Raw genomic sequence first — 16,756 nt, forward strand, 5'->3', positions numbered from 1 at the left:
TTTGTGCCTTGTCATTCTAATATTTTTCTTTAAAAAAAAAATCTGTTGGGTGGGGCACAGAGGTATTTACTTAAAGATTTAAATATTTCAGATTTTTGCAGACTTCATCTTTAAGTAGTAAGTAGTGTGGACTTTCTTTAGGATTTTTTTTTGAAAGATGCATGTAAAGTGCAGAATTCTTATATGAGGTCAAGCATTAAAATAGAATTTCTTTTCTTTGCTAAAACAGATCCTTTGGGATTTTTAGGTGAGTGTGTGAGTGTGTGTGTGTGTGTATGTAGGATGCCTCAATTCAGTCATTTATATTTTGTTATAGGGAAAAAGTACTATTGGAGGTATTTGGGATATCTCACAGAAAATGCTTTAGCATAAGGCTTTAAATGAGAAGAATTAAATAGTAACACCAAAGATGTGGACTTTTAAGTATTATCAAATGTAGGCGATTTCAATTAAGATAGTTACTTTTTCTTTCTTAAATTTATTCACAAAAGAGTGTAAGTCCTTTAAGTATATTTCACATTTTTGGTGTAGAGAATGTGATTTCTGTACATGAGCTGGAACTTCCTAAGTCATGTAAGCATTATCTGGAGGTAATGAAATTATAAATGTTGCCTATAACACTTTTAATACCTTGATTAATATCAGAGATGAAAATATTTTTGATTCAGTGTTAAAAGGCAGCTTGCTTGTTGTCTTCCCTTACAAACAACAGGAGAAGACAGTGATGTATAGCTTTTTATCCCAAGGAATGTATTTGTGTCATGGGACCTGTAGGGTCTGGACTTCTTTCCGAAGCAGGGACTTGGAAATTGCTCACCTAGTTGAGAGATTTAGCTCCCTTCAGAGGTGGGGGACTTTCTGTACTCTTAACAATAGGAAGACTTGAGGAGCTGTCAAGTGGGGAATGGAGGAGAGCTGCTCAGGAAAGGGAGAGGACCTGAGAATTTTGCTGTTCTTGGCAGTGGAAGTCTGGATTTACCCATGACTAAAAGATTCCTTTAAAACTCTGACCCAGTGCAGCATTGCAAGGAATTGATTTCTAAGATGAGACAATAAGCTGTGGTTTGCATTTTGTAAAGATGGAGGAAACCTCTCACACTGACCCTGTATGGGAGATGACTCAATTATCCGTGCCTTGGTACAGTTGCAAATTATTTTCCTTTGTCTGAAGTGGGTGGATGCCAGCATCTTCATCAGAGCTCCTTAATTTAATGTATGGAAAATGTCTCAGCCACCATTTTTAACAATTAGCTGTATCATGGTTGAGGTGAGCTGCGCTCTGAAGGAAGCTGCAGGGCCATTTCGTTTACGTTCGGCTCTGTGGCACAAGAGCTTTGTGACTATAAAACTCAGAAAATGAATTTGCACACTGCATAGAAGAGTTCTCTAGGAGGGTGGAGAATATTCCCAGAAAGAAAATGGAATCCTTTTGTCTACAGTAAGTATTTCTCATATACTCATATAGCGGGGAGAGGTTGAAGATTTGTCTTTGGTTGAATGGGCAAAATAGACTTTAGAATGAATGCTGCAGATATTAAAGGTGTAAGACGTAGGTTCTTGGATGTATGTTTTTATGTGTGTGTCAGAAACCAAGTGTGATGATACAATGAATATGTCTGAGTGATTTTAACACATGCTTTTAATTAGTTCTTCTCTGATAATTTAAGTTAATGAGAGGTATGAGTTTATCACCAGTCAAAAGGTGAAAATGACACTTGGGGAAAAAAAATCCAAATATGATAAATTTAAGAGTTCAGGCTTCTTTTTTCACTGTCTTTTACAAACAGTTTATTTTCCAGTCCTGAAGAAAATTGCTGGATTTTAGTTTAGGTTTTGTTTTGGGTTTTTTTTTGTTTGTTTGTTTTTAGAAGAAAACCCTTCCGTGTTAATGATCTATAGTAGCTGACTGAAATATATAAGAAAAAATGTTTTAACAAAACAAGATTTTGTCCTAAACGATCAATAGATTGAGACTTTCACTCTCATTAATGGGGATAATTCTTAGTGCCTTCTGTTAATTAATAGTTTTGACTTCAAAGCTACTTGTGGAAAACTCTTGTTTGTGATTGTAAGCTTAGAAATCTTGATTCTTAGAATTAATTGGATTTGACTTGGCTTATTCCTTTGTTCCTTTATGCTCTTACTGAGAGGAAATAAGTGGATTTTAACTTTGATTTGTGTGTTTATTTTTTTAACGGCACTTAACGCTGAAGAATTTGTAGTAAGTGTATTTTACAGTAAACTGTACCATGAAGAATTTGCTCAAAAGCCTTTAGTAGCCGTTTCAGGAGTTTAATCTTCACAGAACTGAGTATCTGAGAATCCTTTTCACTTGATATCAAATTTATAAAGCCAGCTGTTCTTCCAGGTCTTGTTGCACTAGCTGTTATTCATCCTACTCACCGAATGCTGGTTTTCTCTAATTAATAGATGTTTTTGAAACTAAGGGAGAGGAAGATTTTCATATCAGTCTTTTCACTGAAATAGGAAGGCTCAGTTATCCTAAGCCCTGTTCAGAATCCTACAAAGATTCCATAAATCTTACATAAATCTTAGGGTTGCAGCATAAGAGCCTAGATCTCAATATAATTATTTTAACCCTGGGAAGGACATTTAATATATTCATTGTTTGGATATATGGTAGAATGCAAAGGGATTCTTTTCCCTTGATTTTTATAAGGCTTGCTCTTTGAAATAAAAGAGTTTTAGGACAGCAAATTAGAACTCCATTTTAACTGCAGCTTTGCTTGCATAAAATGTTTGGTTGGATGGCATGAAGGGTGTCACAAAGCCTTCCTTTGAAATTTTTAAAGTAAAACTTGGTTGAAGATTCTAGTCTTGTTTTCTTTCTCTGGCTTTATGGAAGCCATGTACGAGGTACTCTGGGGGAGATAGCAGAGACCCAGTTGCTTTCCAGTTTCTTTGCCTCTTTCATGATCTACTCAAGTTTGGCTACTGGGAAGAGGCTCTCCTTTCTGGTACTTTTAGGAGATTCCCAAATCTCTTCAATCTGGAAGCTCTTCGCTTTTCTCACGCAATTTTAGCCTGGCTGGTAGTAAAGAGTCAGGGGCTGGCTCTTTTTGCTACAAAAAATGTATTCATATCAAACCTTTGAATGCTCTGGCAGTGCCACAATGTAGATAAGCAAGCATGTCGGCCAGCGCTCTAGAAGCATTCTGTGGCACTAAGATGGCAGTGAGGAAGGAGTAAAATGGCGTCACCAGGAACGCTGTGATAAGAGGTGCACCGCACGAGTCATTTTTCTTCAATCAAGTTTGGAGACACCTCTAGTAGCACTGCTTTGCCAATTTGCAGTTACTTTTTATTCTGTTAGAAGAGAGAAATTTTGAGATTTTCCTGAAGTAAAGACTGAATTAGCACTTGTATCTAAATAGCTTCCAATTGTTACTTTTAAGAAATTGGTGGCAGATATGGATAAAATAAATTTCAAATAGTTATTTTATATCAGCATTTCTGAAATCCCTTGCTTTGTGTTTTCTTCTTTTTTTTATGTAGAAACATAACTCCTTCCAATATAGGATGGTTTTTTAGAAAACAGAGAGCAGTATGAGTCTTCTTTATGGCAAGATGAAACTAGCATTCCAATGAAAAGATGTTATTTGCCTTTGATTCTGGTTTTCAGTCTAGCTCTGTGTGGGCTTAGGTTATTTTATATGTAAAATAAATATTGCTGCCTTCAAAAACAAAGTTCACTGTATTTCTTTTGTGGTTCAAGGTATGGATTAATTTGGAAGTGACCTGGAGTCATACTGGTAGTGACAGTGCTAATTTCTTACCTGTTCCCTTCTCTCCTGGAGTTGGAATTTCAGAGCTGGCCTCGGAGTTGATGAAGCATAATCAGCTCATCTTATAGGTAGACAAAGTATGGCTTTGCTGTAGTTGAACAACTTTCTCAAGGTCATACATCTGCAAAGCAATTGCTTTTGCCCCAAATTCAGACCACCTGATTCTTTATCTGTGCTGTACTATGCGGCTGCCCGCATCTGACTCCATGTCTTTCTCTTTGTGGGCTCTCTGGTGACTGATGGGCCTAATGGATTGAGCTTTCAGCAGAACCTGTCTTTACTTGAGCAGCCTAACTCACAGAGATGTTCCTTCACAGTCGTGCCAGAAATGACTTAATTGAGCTGTGCGTGGAATCTTCCTGGGCCTGTGTTGTAGTCAAAATGCACTTACAAATTTATCGTTTATAAACAAACATTTAAAAATAAGACACATTCTGCAAGTTGAGCTTTTAGGTTGTCCATCATGTTGGCTCAGTTCGAAGGAGGGGAGTACTCATCTCCTGGGACGGGCATGGACATCACATCCATCTGCCCTGAGCTGGGATGGAGCCGGCCATTTTGACACGCCCTTCCAGCAGATCACTCCTTCAGCTATAGGTATGAGGGGTCCCATAGTGCAGGATTGCCCTTTTCCTAGTATCCAAGGGCTGGCTGGAAGGTTTTAGCTTCCTGTCAGTTCCACGCTATTTGTATTCATAAAATGGTCTTGCTCTCTCCTCCTGTAGTTTGTATTTGCCGCTCCAGCTAGGCAATGTTTTCTATTTTCTCTACCCGTGGTGATTAATGGTGAGTGGTGTATCCTGTGGTACTTCCTCAGCTCTGACAGGGTAAAGTCAAAATGTTTCCAAACTTAAGGTTTGAGAGAGAGTGAAATCCCAAGTACTGTTAGCAGAGCAGAGGCGTACCATGACAAATCCCATGTAAGACAACCGGAAGTTATAAATAAAAGTCTCTTGCTTGTTTTAGTGGACTCCAGACAAATGTTTGAAAAAGAATTTCCGAATAAGAAGAAACTGCAGCAAAACCAAAGCTCCCTTTTCTCTGACAGCCATGATGATCAGTGCTCCAATCCCATCGGCATAAGCAATGCTGCATAGCGGGAGGAGCTGTGATTTTCGACTGCAGTGTAAATGACTGACACCGTGTACCAGCAGGGAATTAATATGACACGTGGTTCTCAAACATCGTCTTGACTAACAGTGCTCCTTGTGCTTGCTAAGTAGAACTTAATCCTGAGTGCTGTAGAAACCAGCCTGGCAAAAACTGCTTGGTTTCCACCTGACCGGCTCGGAGACACACCCTCTGCTGTCTGTTCTCACAGCCCCCAAATCTTGCTTCTGTTTCCTATTTCCAAAGGAAAAAGACACTGGATAGGAAAGCAGGGGATCTGTGTTTTTTAATAAAATACAAGGTTGTTTTAATGAGTTATTTTAGAGTGGGTTTGGGGGACAGTGGCAGGGGATGTCGGCCATGATAAAAGGCCATTATTGATGCATTCCCATTTTATACTGCAGTGCGGTTTTAGTACCCAAAGTTCTTTGACTGTGGACTGATCCATCTTCAAGATGGAAATCAGTTTCCCAAAGACATACGAAAACATTTTTATCATCCCTTAATGTATCCTCCTTATCTTTACCTTACCGTCACTTCAAATGGCTATGGCATTAATATTTTTTAGATCTATTCATACCTTTGGGCGAGGAGAGGGTTCAGGTGCTGGTTTTTGAAGCCAGACATACTTTGTCACACTATTATATCCCATTTGCAAAACTAGATTGAAGTTTTCTCTTTAGAATCCTCCCTGTTCTTGTGTCCCCAAAGGTTAGCCCTAGCAAGTATACTAGCTTTTTACCAGGGCGGGGGGTGGGGCAGGGAGATAAAATGTTCAAAGTTGCTGTCCTTGCTTTTTCCCATGGGGCCACCTCAGCAGTCCGAGAACAGTTGGCTGGCTGCCCTCCCTCCATCTCTGTCTTGGCTGCTAGTGTTCCTGTTCCTCCCTGCCCCACTTCTAGGAGTGGAGAGAGAGGATGGCCAGCTGAGGCCCAACCCCTGCAGCATGGCGCATCCTGCTGTATCATGGCGCCTCTCGCTGGGACGCAGGCTCTGGCTTGTTTTTTATGAAGTGGTGAGATTGTCAGCACTGAGCAAGCCACATCCTCTACCCCAGACCTCTTGTGACCAGCAGGGGAAAGTTATTTATGCAGCCCCAAAAGGTCACTGCGGGGCTTTGCTGGATTTGGGAGGAAGAGGGAGTTCTGCTGAAGACATTTTTTTTTTTTCTCACTAGTGCCTAGATGGCCGTTGTTTATTCTTTTACTCATTTATATTATGCTCTTACTACTTTTTCCCCCTCTGCACGTAGTCTCCAGTGACTGAGCTGGACAGACTGCTTTCCTTTCCTGGATGGCCAGAGATTGGGAACATATAACAGGATGCCCTGGACTCCTCCCTAAAAGGGCACAACTGGTTTTGTAGCAGTAGCACAAGAGATTGAACTGGCCCTCACAAGGGTGCAGCTCTTACCCTTGGCCTGCCTTTGCAAGGGCAGTACCCCAGTGTGCTCAGAAGCAGCCGCAGCTTCATGACTGGGTGTAGAACTAGGAGGAGGCATCCGGTAGTTACATGCCTCCGTTGTGTTGACAAGGGAGGTGTGCTATGCACTCTGCACCCCTCACTGCCTCACACAGGAATGGCACATCCCTGTCCTCAAAGACTTCCCCTACCGGGTCGTGATGAGTCCTGCCTCTTACATTCTTTCTTCACTCAATACTGAGTCTTGATAGTTGGATTTTTGTTACACGGTAGTGATTTCCCTCTTCTTTCTCCTCTTTTGTGGGTTGGGGAGGATAACAGGAAGGGGTCCACAAAAGGCAGTTAGGTGGGCTTGTATGAGTGGCTCTCTCAGAGGCCTGTGGCTTTTGCAGAAGGCACAGGTTAGATGGAATTTCATCACGCCTGGACTGGCATGCCCTTGAAGAGACCAGGCGTGCCAGCACACTTAAGTCAGTGCTGCCTGGAAGGCCCTGGGTGGATCCAGAAGGCACTTTCTCAGAGCTGTGTGTTCTTAGGTTTAGAACCTTCTTGGACACATTGGGTTAGCTTTAACCTGTGAGAATTTGTAGACCATCATTTAAACCAGTTTGAATTATGGGAGAAGTGATTTATTTTGCCTTAATGGACCCAGATCCATCACTTAATTGTGTGACCCTTTGTTTAGCCCAGTAGTAGAAACCGTGTACAAAATGGGACCCTGCAGCCCGACACTGACAGATGGCCTGGTGCCCATGCAGCGCCATGTTATAGTGACAGCGTTTGCCACCTGTGGCTGCAGAGTGCCTGCAGGCCTCTGGATCTGCTGAGCTGGCAAATGGTGGAACTCCGCAGCCACTCTCGCAGGGTCTGCTGCCACCTGCTGAATGAGAGCGGCTAGGCTTTTGCATAAATGCGCAGTGAGAAATCATACAACAGCATTAAAAATATGTTACAATTGGTAATGTCAGCTGCTGGCTTAGCACTGCTTTCTGCAGGGTTTTTTTTTTTTTTAATGATCTCTATATATCTACTTCTTAAAATTAAATGCGGTCCGTGAAGAAACAATTTAAAGTATTAAACTTTTTTGTAGAAAACAAGCTATGGGATTTACTCTAAATACCTGAGTTGCAGAATAAAGCCTGGATTTGTTGTTCCATCTGTATTCCTTGCAAAAGGAGATTCACTATCTCTTGGGTGTTTTAGGCTGACATTTTATGTATTCTTACTGTATTGCATTAAATAATGCTCTGATAAAATAACCAAACATGCTATGAAACCATATGAAATCCCCCCAAATCTTGAAAATGTTTAAATTTAAAAATTTCTCTGTTCGTCTTTTAGGCTTTATCAGTAATGAACATCTCTCTGCACCTGAAAATTCCTTGAGGCGTTCTCTGTAGGCTCCACAAAGGAAGCTAATGAAAAGTGTGTCCACACCATCTGATAAGCCCAGCGGCTGCGAGTACTGGCAGGGTTTCTGTTGTGCCCGTCTGAACACAGTATCTCGCTTTGTCCTTCCTCACTTTCTCCTGAAGTAGCAGCTTTACCTTTGTAAAAATTTCACCCAAGAGAAGGTTTCAGAAGACGTCGTTTATTCAGAAATTGGGAAGAAGGGGAATTTAGGCAAGGTTAAGGGGGAAGTAGGTATTTTATTTAGAATGAGCTGAAGCACAGTAGTGGATACAACTCATACTCCTGTCTTTCTAGAAATCAGACACTTCTCCCTTTCACTATCTAAAGTTCTAACAGCTACTCGCAGTGCTTATTGGAAGTCTTGTGTCCATCTTGCAGCAGACCGTCTGGATTTTTCTGGTTTTTAAGTTTATTTTTTGGTCAGCTTAGTTTTCTTTTCCTTCTTCATTGCCTTGCTAGCTGTTGCTTGTGTCTTGGCAATGTTTTTTTCATCTACGATGACCATTTTGTACTGTCACTGTTTACTTGTTTTATTTTGATTTGGAATGTTGGTTACAGATTCCCTATTAATTTGTGTATAGTTATGATTAAATGAGAGAAGATACAAAACTTTTAAAGCACTCACTATGTGTTTTTGTCTTATGTCAGATACCTTCTCAGAAAGTCTGGCCCGGTGTGGGTGCTTCACTTTAAATTTTGTCAGAGTAGATTGCCAGTTGATCTGTTGAAGGGGAAGAGATGTGGAATGGTCTTTTGTGTTTTGAGGACCATGTAAAATATGGCTTTTGCTTGGTGGGGTCAAGCTAGACTAATTATTATATCTTTTTTGTTTTATGTTTTAATGGTCAGGAAATCTGTGTTCAAAATCTTCAAACTGTTTATGTAACCATCCAGCAAGTCACTTATTTGTTGTAGGTGGGAAGCAAAGAACTGTGAAAGAGTCACTGTAAGCTTTTTTTTTTTGCCATCTTACTTTCCTAGCTAAAGTGGATACAGAAATTTTTCACACAGAGACCCTTATTTCTTACAGTTTTCACTTTTGGAAAGCAAATAAGCTAAGAGAATTTGGCCATTTGACAAAAACAAACATCCTTGTGCCCACTCCCTTCTTCTGCAGTAGGAGTTAGCTGCCACTTGTATTCTGAAACCCAGCCTGCCTGGTGACTAAAAATAAGGGCGTTTCATGCCTGTCTTTCCCAGCTTGAGCCACTTAAAAGCCAGCGTGGCTGTCAGGTTCCTGAGATGTAACCACATGTTTGAAAGGAGAATTGGCTTACCTGTGGTTATGTTCTGGGTTGTTCTCAGTTAGTACAGATATCCCCTGTACTTTTCAAAAGTTTGTGTTAAACCACTTTGCTTTTGCAGAAGACCTGCATTAGTACCTGTTTTTGCTAACCAAAAGAAATCCAAAGCAGACTTCTGTTTTTACGATAAAGGTGGAAAGCAAAAAAGCCTTCAGCGTTTGTTTTGTAGCATAGAGGGAGCACACACCCCGCGCGGTAGCGGTGAGAGCAGCACCACCCAAGCTCTTTCCCTGAGAGCCGCACTCAGCGTCCCAGCCGCCATAGCTCTGAGCTCTGTCTGTGAGCACGTGTGCTTTATCTGGTTTTATTTTGTGCATCCGTTAACAAGATGTATTCTAAGGTATCAGAAAAGCCAAAGAGAGGTTATTTGGGGGTCCGGGAACACTCAACAATTTTTTCATATGTATTAATGGTAATTGCTTCTTTGCTTTATGTCTTTTTGGCTTACGAAAGGTTTCAAAAGAATGTTCTACTTTCAGAATGGGGGGGCACCTTTCAACATTACAGGGCAGCTCACTTCCTCTGTTAAAGGTGGGACACATGGGGGGTGCCTGGGTGGCTCTGTTCGTTAAGCATCTGACTTTTGATCTCAGCTCAGGTCTTGATCTCAGGGTCATCTCGAATGGCCCTTTCAATGTTTAAACCTATATTAATTAAGGACATACTTTAAAGTATGATCCAGTTAAGTGGCACTGAAAGACAGCTTAGTATTGAGTTCAAAGCGAGGACTAGAACCAGCTGCGTGTAACGCACATCTAGCACAGAGTGACCCCCATAGCAGTGAAAGGGTTAACCCTTACTAGTACTGGTATAAGAGTTGGTATTCTCGGGGCGCCTGGGTGGCACAGCGGTTAAGCGTCTGCCTTCGGCTCAGGGCGTGATCCTGGCGTTATGGGATCGAGCCCCACATCAGGCTCCTCCGCTATGAGCCTGCTTCTTCCTCTCCCACTCCCCCTGCTTGTGTTCCCTCTCTCGCTGGCTGTCTCTATCTCTGTCAAATAAATAAATAAAATCTTTAAAAAAAAAAAAGTTGGTATTCTCTGAGGCTTCAACTTCATCATTCATAAAGGGGAACTGATAATGGACGAAGAAAACAAATTTAAAGATATTTTGCTTCCTTCTTGGATTCTTTTTAGAGAGAAAAGGAAGTTTTTCCTTGATTTTTGATTTTATTTTCTTGTTTTTTTGATTTAGAAGTGTACTGTTCCCTTAGTAGCTTAGAAACATTGGGTCTCTTGAGAGTCAGAACTGTGTTTGAATTCTGCCTCTTCCTTTTCCTGTTTGGGAAACTGTGCTCCAGTTAGTTAAATGCTGAGATTCTGTTTCTTACCTGTAAAACGGAGAGGGGTGGATGGGGGGAGAGTGGAGTGATCATGTCTGTTCTTTCATATTGTTAAAAGATTAGCAGTAATGTCTTTGAATTGCTTAGAGCAGTGTCTGGCCCTTAATTGCTTCCTGAATGGGAGCTATTATATGTTACAGAAAGCTTGAAACCAAAACCCATTCAAGGAGCCAGTTAAAAGAGGGTCTGTTTCCAGGACTCTGGCAGTGAGGAGCAGTATACAGATGGGAAAGTCAGGAGTAGTTGTCTTACTTAGCAGGCCTGCAGATGTTTGTGGAATGTTCTTTATTGAGTGGGCCAGCAGTGGACGGGTTGGGTGGGAGACTATGACCAATTGAAAAGTGCTTGTTGGCAAGAAGAGGGGACGTTAGTGATGCGGTACTCTGAGGGTCACAGTTAGAGGGCTGGCATCTCCGATTGGGAGGTGGACTGTTGGGTGTCTGTGACCAGGCAAAGGCACCTCCCAGGTCACCCTTCACGCCCTCAGTCCTCCAGAAAACCCATTTTCTGATGAGCTATTAGAAGTATATCTCTGGGATGTGGGGTGTGAGAGGCGCCTCCCAGAAGCAATGGGAAGGAAAGGAAGCACACGTGGAAAAAGGAAGTCGAGGGAGAGATCCGTGGGAAACTTGGACTGAGGAGGGTATTTTTCTGCCCCTCAACAAATTTTTAATTTGTTACTTTCCCTCGACACGTGTGTGTGTGTGTGTGTGTGTGTGTGTGTGTGTTCTTTAAAAGAAAGTAAGTGCCACTAGATGGCACCCAGACCCCGGCATTATTCCGACTGTATATGTTATAGTTCTGTTACAGATTCTTTTCAAAAGATAGGCCATTAATATGTTGTTTTTTTAAAATAAAATGTCATATGTAGCCTATTTTAGAGAGGAATAAAGGATGAAAAATTGAAATCCAAAATCTATATATCTTGTGGGCCCAATTTGTGCTATCGAGAAAACCCAGTTGTTGAGGTGCATAATGGCTTATGGTCTTTGTTCATAGGTAGACGCTGTCTAAAATCTGATTCTCATGCACAAGTGTTCGATTGACTTATTAGTGAGACTTCTGAAATGTGGGTTTATAATCAATATTTTCAGGAAGAGAGTCATCTGCCCCTAAAGCAGTATCTTTTTTTCTTACCTTTCATCATTATTTGACATTTCACCTCTTAGAAAGTTTGGAATTGTGTTTCTTAAAGAATATTAGGTGGCTTTTAAACAAATATGTCTGATTATTGCTTTGCATTTGTATTTTAACTGTGTGTGTGTGTGTGTGTGTGTGTGTGTTTGCACGTGTGTGCGTGCCCATGAGTTACGTGTAGACATGGGTACATTAAAGGAATGGAACAGGCTGATCATTGGGAAGAGCAGAGGAAGCCCAGAAAGGGCATGGGGCACTTGGCACAGTGCCCCCCACCCCAACCAGAAAGAAAAAAATAAGACCAGGCCTTGTCGGGCAGTGGTTATCACCCCCCAACCCTCACCCCAAAGGTGGCTTGCGTAGACCATCCACCTCCCATAGCAGCAGCCAGGAAAAGGTGCCACAAAACACAATCTAAGCCTACCGTTTGTTCGGGAGCAGCATTTAATGATAATTCCATAGCTTTGTTTATAAACTGTGATACTAAAACTTTTAGCTTTAGCCATTAAAGACTCCTTGTGAAAGTAAAATTATAATAAAGGTTTGTTGACTTGATTCATTTGCTGTGAAAGGGTATAAACAGGGTCTGTTAAAATCCTCCCCATCATTTCGTGTCTAGCTCCCAAAAGATGGCCCGAAGCAAGGATGTGATGACAAGCTGCCGCCTTCTGAGTGGACCGCACGGGGTCTTAACCTTATGTGCTTTGGTTTATTGAGGCCGTTGCATCAGTTGGCAAGTGACTAATGCCTCTCCCCACCCCACCCTTCCACCAAACAGCAGTATGGGTATTTGGAGCATTCTTCATGTTGTGCCCTCAGAGCTGCCCAAGAGCTGCCTCAGGGACTGCCCTGCAGGAACTGTTTCCTTGGCTGCTGGCCATTGTCCTTATTCAATCCAACGCACTACCACGTTGGGGTGTGACAGCAGGTGTGGGAGAATCATGGGCCAATGCGTAAGAAATCAGGGAAATCCATGAAGATTAATATTTTATTTAAATTTATATCCCCAATTGTAGTGCCCTCCCTCCATGTTTGGTTTGGTTTGTTTTGTTTTGTCTTAGAGAATCAACAACTTCGTATCTGGGACTGCTTGAACAACATATATTAAAATGTTTTAGTTGTTAAAATATAATAGGTGATCAAAAACTAACCATGACAGTAAGTTTTCAAAACTGGTCAAATAATGGTTTTAAAATTTAGTATGTCTTCAGAACTTTAGCTTAATTCTACGTTGTGTTATATTTCCCCAGAGAGTTCATATTCCTGGGTGTTTCCCTCTTTGATGTCACCAACAGATCTAAATCTAATTGGTTCTTTTTTTTTTTTTTTTTAATAGGCTCCATGCTGGGCATGGGGCTTGACTTCATGATCCTGAGATGGAGATCTGAGCTGAGATCAAGAGTCGGATGCTTAACTGACTGAGCCACCCAGGCGCCCCTAAATTTAATTGATTCTAATAAGTGTGTTGAACCTTGAGTCAAGCGCTTGGTTGCATATCTCATTTAATATTCATTTTACATACAGATAAACTAAGGTTTAGAGAGTTTGAGTGACTTGGCTAAATTCATGCCATCAGTAAATGGAGGCACCATGATTTGAAACTAAGTCTATCAATGTGTTACTGTGTAGTTGCATTTTGTGGGCATTTAGCCCTGGGCATATTAAACCAGTCTTGACTGTCTTCTGTTCATCCCATCTATATCAAACAAGCAAGTGTCATCAGGCCTGAAATAGGGAATGCACATGGCAAGACCCCAAAAGAAATGTGTGGGGTTTTGTGTGTGTGTGTTTGTTTGTTTGGGGGAGTATCCCAGCCATTGACAAATAAATGGAAAACACCCAGACAAGTGGATGGTGCTGCTTCTGCAGTGTGAGGTGCTGCTTCAAGAAATTGAAGAATGAATTGAAAAAGCAACAGAGAAATACAGACTGAAGAACAGTTAGAAGGACTGTGATTGTTGTGTAGCCAAAACTGTCTATAATCTGGGCCATTCAGAAATACTGAAGGTCAGTGTTGACTCTTAGTTCATGTTTTATATGTTTACAGGACATGGGACTCGAGCTACTGCTTCTTGGGGACTTTAGCTTCTAACAATCATCATGTGCTCTCAAAATGAAAGAAACTAGGAAACACCTGGAAAAAACATCTATTTTGATGTTTCTGAGTTAAGAAATTTCTGTCAGGTTGAAGATGGGCAGGATAGCAGATATCCTGATGGTTATTTTTTCCCCTACAGTATACTTTTGATTGTTTGAAGGTTGATTTTAACCTAAGCTGTGTCATTTCTCCGCCTTTCCTAGGGCTTCCTGAAGAATGAGAAGGACAATGCCCTGCTGTCTGCCATTGAGGAGTCCCGGAAGAGGGTAAGAAAGGAATCGAAATGAGGATGGACGCCATTGTGAGGGCAGCAGTGTCTGCTGGGAGCACAGGTTCTGGAAGCTGGAGCCTGGGTCCAGGCCCAGCTCTCCTACTTAGCTAATTCACTAGAGGGAGTTCTGTGGGAACTATTTTTGAGGAAGATATCATGGTTGTAACTCTGTGTGTGTTTAGTGACTGAAATGCATCTGAAACAGAATGGTCAATTAATTATTAAACTAATCTTAAAATGGAAGGCCAGACAGTTCTTTGGTTTCATTGTTACAGCATATAAAATGATATTTTGATTTCTGTTGAATCAGCAGTTCAGAAAAGCAGTTATGATCATTGATAATTTTCCTTAATTTTTCCTTTTATCATACAATTTGACTTTCTGTGTTACCTTTTATATTAACAATTTTTCCAAGCTCTTAAAAAAAAAAAAAAGGAAAGAAAACCAGCTTGGCTCTCCAAAGGATGGTGAAGAAGTCAGCCAGAGCAGCCATTATATGTGTAGCAATGTTTTGCATCAGGCATTCCTTCAAGATACTCAAAGATTGTTTACTAACATGTGTTATCGCCATTTGTTTCTGACAAGAATTAGAAGAGCAAAACCTTTCCAAAAGGTCCCATTATGGGGTAAGGGATTTTTTTTTAGGCCACTGGAGTCCTTTGGGGATGGGGGGAGGAAGGTTAGCAGTCATGTGAAGTTGGTTCTAAAAACTGCAGCTCTCCCCAGGAAGGAGGCCGGAGAGCGTTCACTCTAGTCTGCCCGCAGTGGCTGTCTCTGCAGAAGTGAATAGGGGCGAAGGGGAAACCTCTATTCTGCTGTTTACTTTATAACTCTTATATCAAGTGAAATATATTTATGTATTATTTATGTAGTTTAAAATTACTTATGTAGTTTAAAATAATAAAATAAAAAACTGCTTCTCAGTGTGCTTTATTAAAATGTTCTGTGCAGGTGGAACTATCTCAGGAAGGCTGATGTGAGTGAGATAGGGCAGCAGGGGGCTTGCCAGCTCTAATTTATAAGATGTTCCAAAGGCATTTATTTAAATGATTGGTACGTTTAATTATCAGAGTAAAAAGAAATCCCTGAAATTTTATTAGGTACATTTTTGGCAATAGTATTTATTCCTAGAAATAGAGAAATTCACTTGATTCAGATTTGGGAAAAAAAATTTTTTTAAAAGGCTTTTTTGTTCACACTTTGAGTGAGTTACTCACCAGCATCGATTCTCCTGCTGTAAAGGACCAGTGAAATTAAATTAGGATTGTCGAATGCCACTGAGCCTTATTAATCCATTTACCCTGCGGAATGTGTTTCTGGAATTGGCAGTCTCTGAACACTGTGCCATACTGAGACTAAATGTGCAGCCAGCCAAAACATCTAAGTGACATACCACAGTGCAAAACGTGTGTGTATGTGTCTGTGAGGGAATGTTCCGGTGTTGGGAGCCGGCCTGGGGGGAGACCTTTCACCTGTCTGGATACCAGGAGACTACCACTGAGCAAGAATTATTTTCAAATGAAAGGTGAGCAGCTTCCTGGCATATTGGTGGTAATTTCATGTTTGAATAACTTGCCAGTGTCCTGCTGAAATGCCAAGAAAACAAGCTACAAAACCACAAATGTGTCCTATCTTTTTCCATTTGGTGCATCCCAGCAAAAACAGAACAACATTATCGGAACATATGTAGAGTTTCTAAAAGCCAGCAACAGCTCAGTAATAAGCGGGTGTGAAGTCAAAGCATATTTCCCTATTCCCTTTATGAAAATGGGGTTTGAGTGCTCCCCACCTGTTTTTAATTCAGTTGCCCAGTTCTCTTCCTGCCTTCCTTTCTTAACCGTGTGCAGAGATAGATGTCCACACATAACTTGAAAGAGTCCAGTGCAATTTATAATTTCTCCACTGCTTTGTCATTTTCTGTGGTTTGTCTTTCCTTCGTTTTAATTTTTACACATCCGCACACCCTTCCAGGTTGTCCCTTTTCTCTTCCCTTGGATTCCTCTCCTTCTTGTCCCTACTGTTCCCTACCTTTCACCTTGCCTCAGACCTTCACTCCTCTTAGTTGTCAGTTAGTAGCTCTGTTGACTCTCATTCATTAGCTCTCCTGGTTGACATTTTCTTTGCACCTAATCCAGTGGTTCAGTTGTGGGTCTAAAGGGAATAAGCTGGAATAGGGCAGATGGGTGGCTGATCATCTCTGATTAGCCCACAAATTAGATTTTCATTAGCTCGAATGTAATTAAGATAAGCTCGGGGTTGCGTGGTCAAAGGAAGAGAATTTTAATGTTGGGCCATTTATTTTTATTGGAAGCTCCTTATCACACTAATGATGAATGGAACCACAGTGCTGTTCATTGAGGTTGTGGGGCTATTTCTAAATGAGTAGCCTGGCATACTGCTCAGGATATATCTGAGGATTTGAGCCCAGAAAGCTGCCAGTTTTCAGAATACTTCCTGTGTTCCTGAAAGAGGAGTTCTTGGCACGTAGGTAGGCAGCCTGATTAACAGGTGTTGGTTAATTCCCACTCTTGTCACTCTACCCCTTAAATGATGCTGGAAGTCTGTCCCCAGTGTCCTCAGCAGCAGCGTCTGTGGGTAGTATACTGTCTGTTTTCTTCAGTTGCTTTTACTATTCTGCCATTCTTTACCAGCCAGAGGACTTATCCTTAGGAAAAACTCTCGTGACACTCTGGTGTCCTAAGTCAATACCATAGCTTAGGCAGCGCACCTCCTGTTGCAGGCTTAGAAAGCTTTGTGGTATGCCAGCCTTCCCCCACGTCCCTATTTCTGCCCACCCTGGTCCTCGTGCCACATCGCCCTTCATTTTTCCTTGCTGGGAGAGGCTCAAGGCTG

At 41.4% G+C, this 16,756-nt stretch overlaps 1 protein-coding gene across 2 annotated transcripts in view; it reads left to right on the forward strand.

The window, feature by feature from the left end:
• Positions 1-16,756, forward strand: part of NUP93 (nucleoporin 93) — a 104,638-nt gene that overhangs the window by 54,026 nt on the left and 33,856 nt on the right. For both annotated transcript variants that reach the window (XM_008702613.2, XM_040633329.1), the window contains exon 4: positions 13,836-13,898. In XM_008702613.2, the coding sequence (XP_008700835.1) occupies positions 13,836-13,898 (63 nt within the window). The remainder of the gene's footprint in view (positions 1-13,835; positions 13,899-16,756) is intronic.

This window comes from Ursus maritimus, unplaced genomic scaffold, assembly GCF_017311325.1.
Source record: "Ursus maritimus isolate PB19 unplaced genomic scaffold, ASM1731132v1 scaffold_19, whole genome shotgun sequence".
NCBI lineage: Eukaryota > Metazoa > Chordata > Mammalia > Carnivora > Ursidae > Ursus > Ursus maritimus.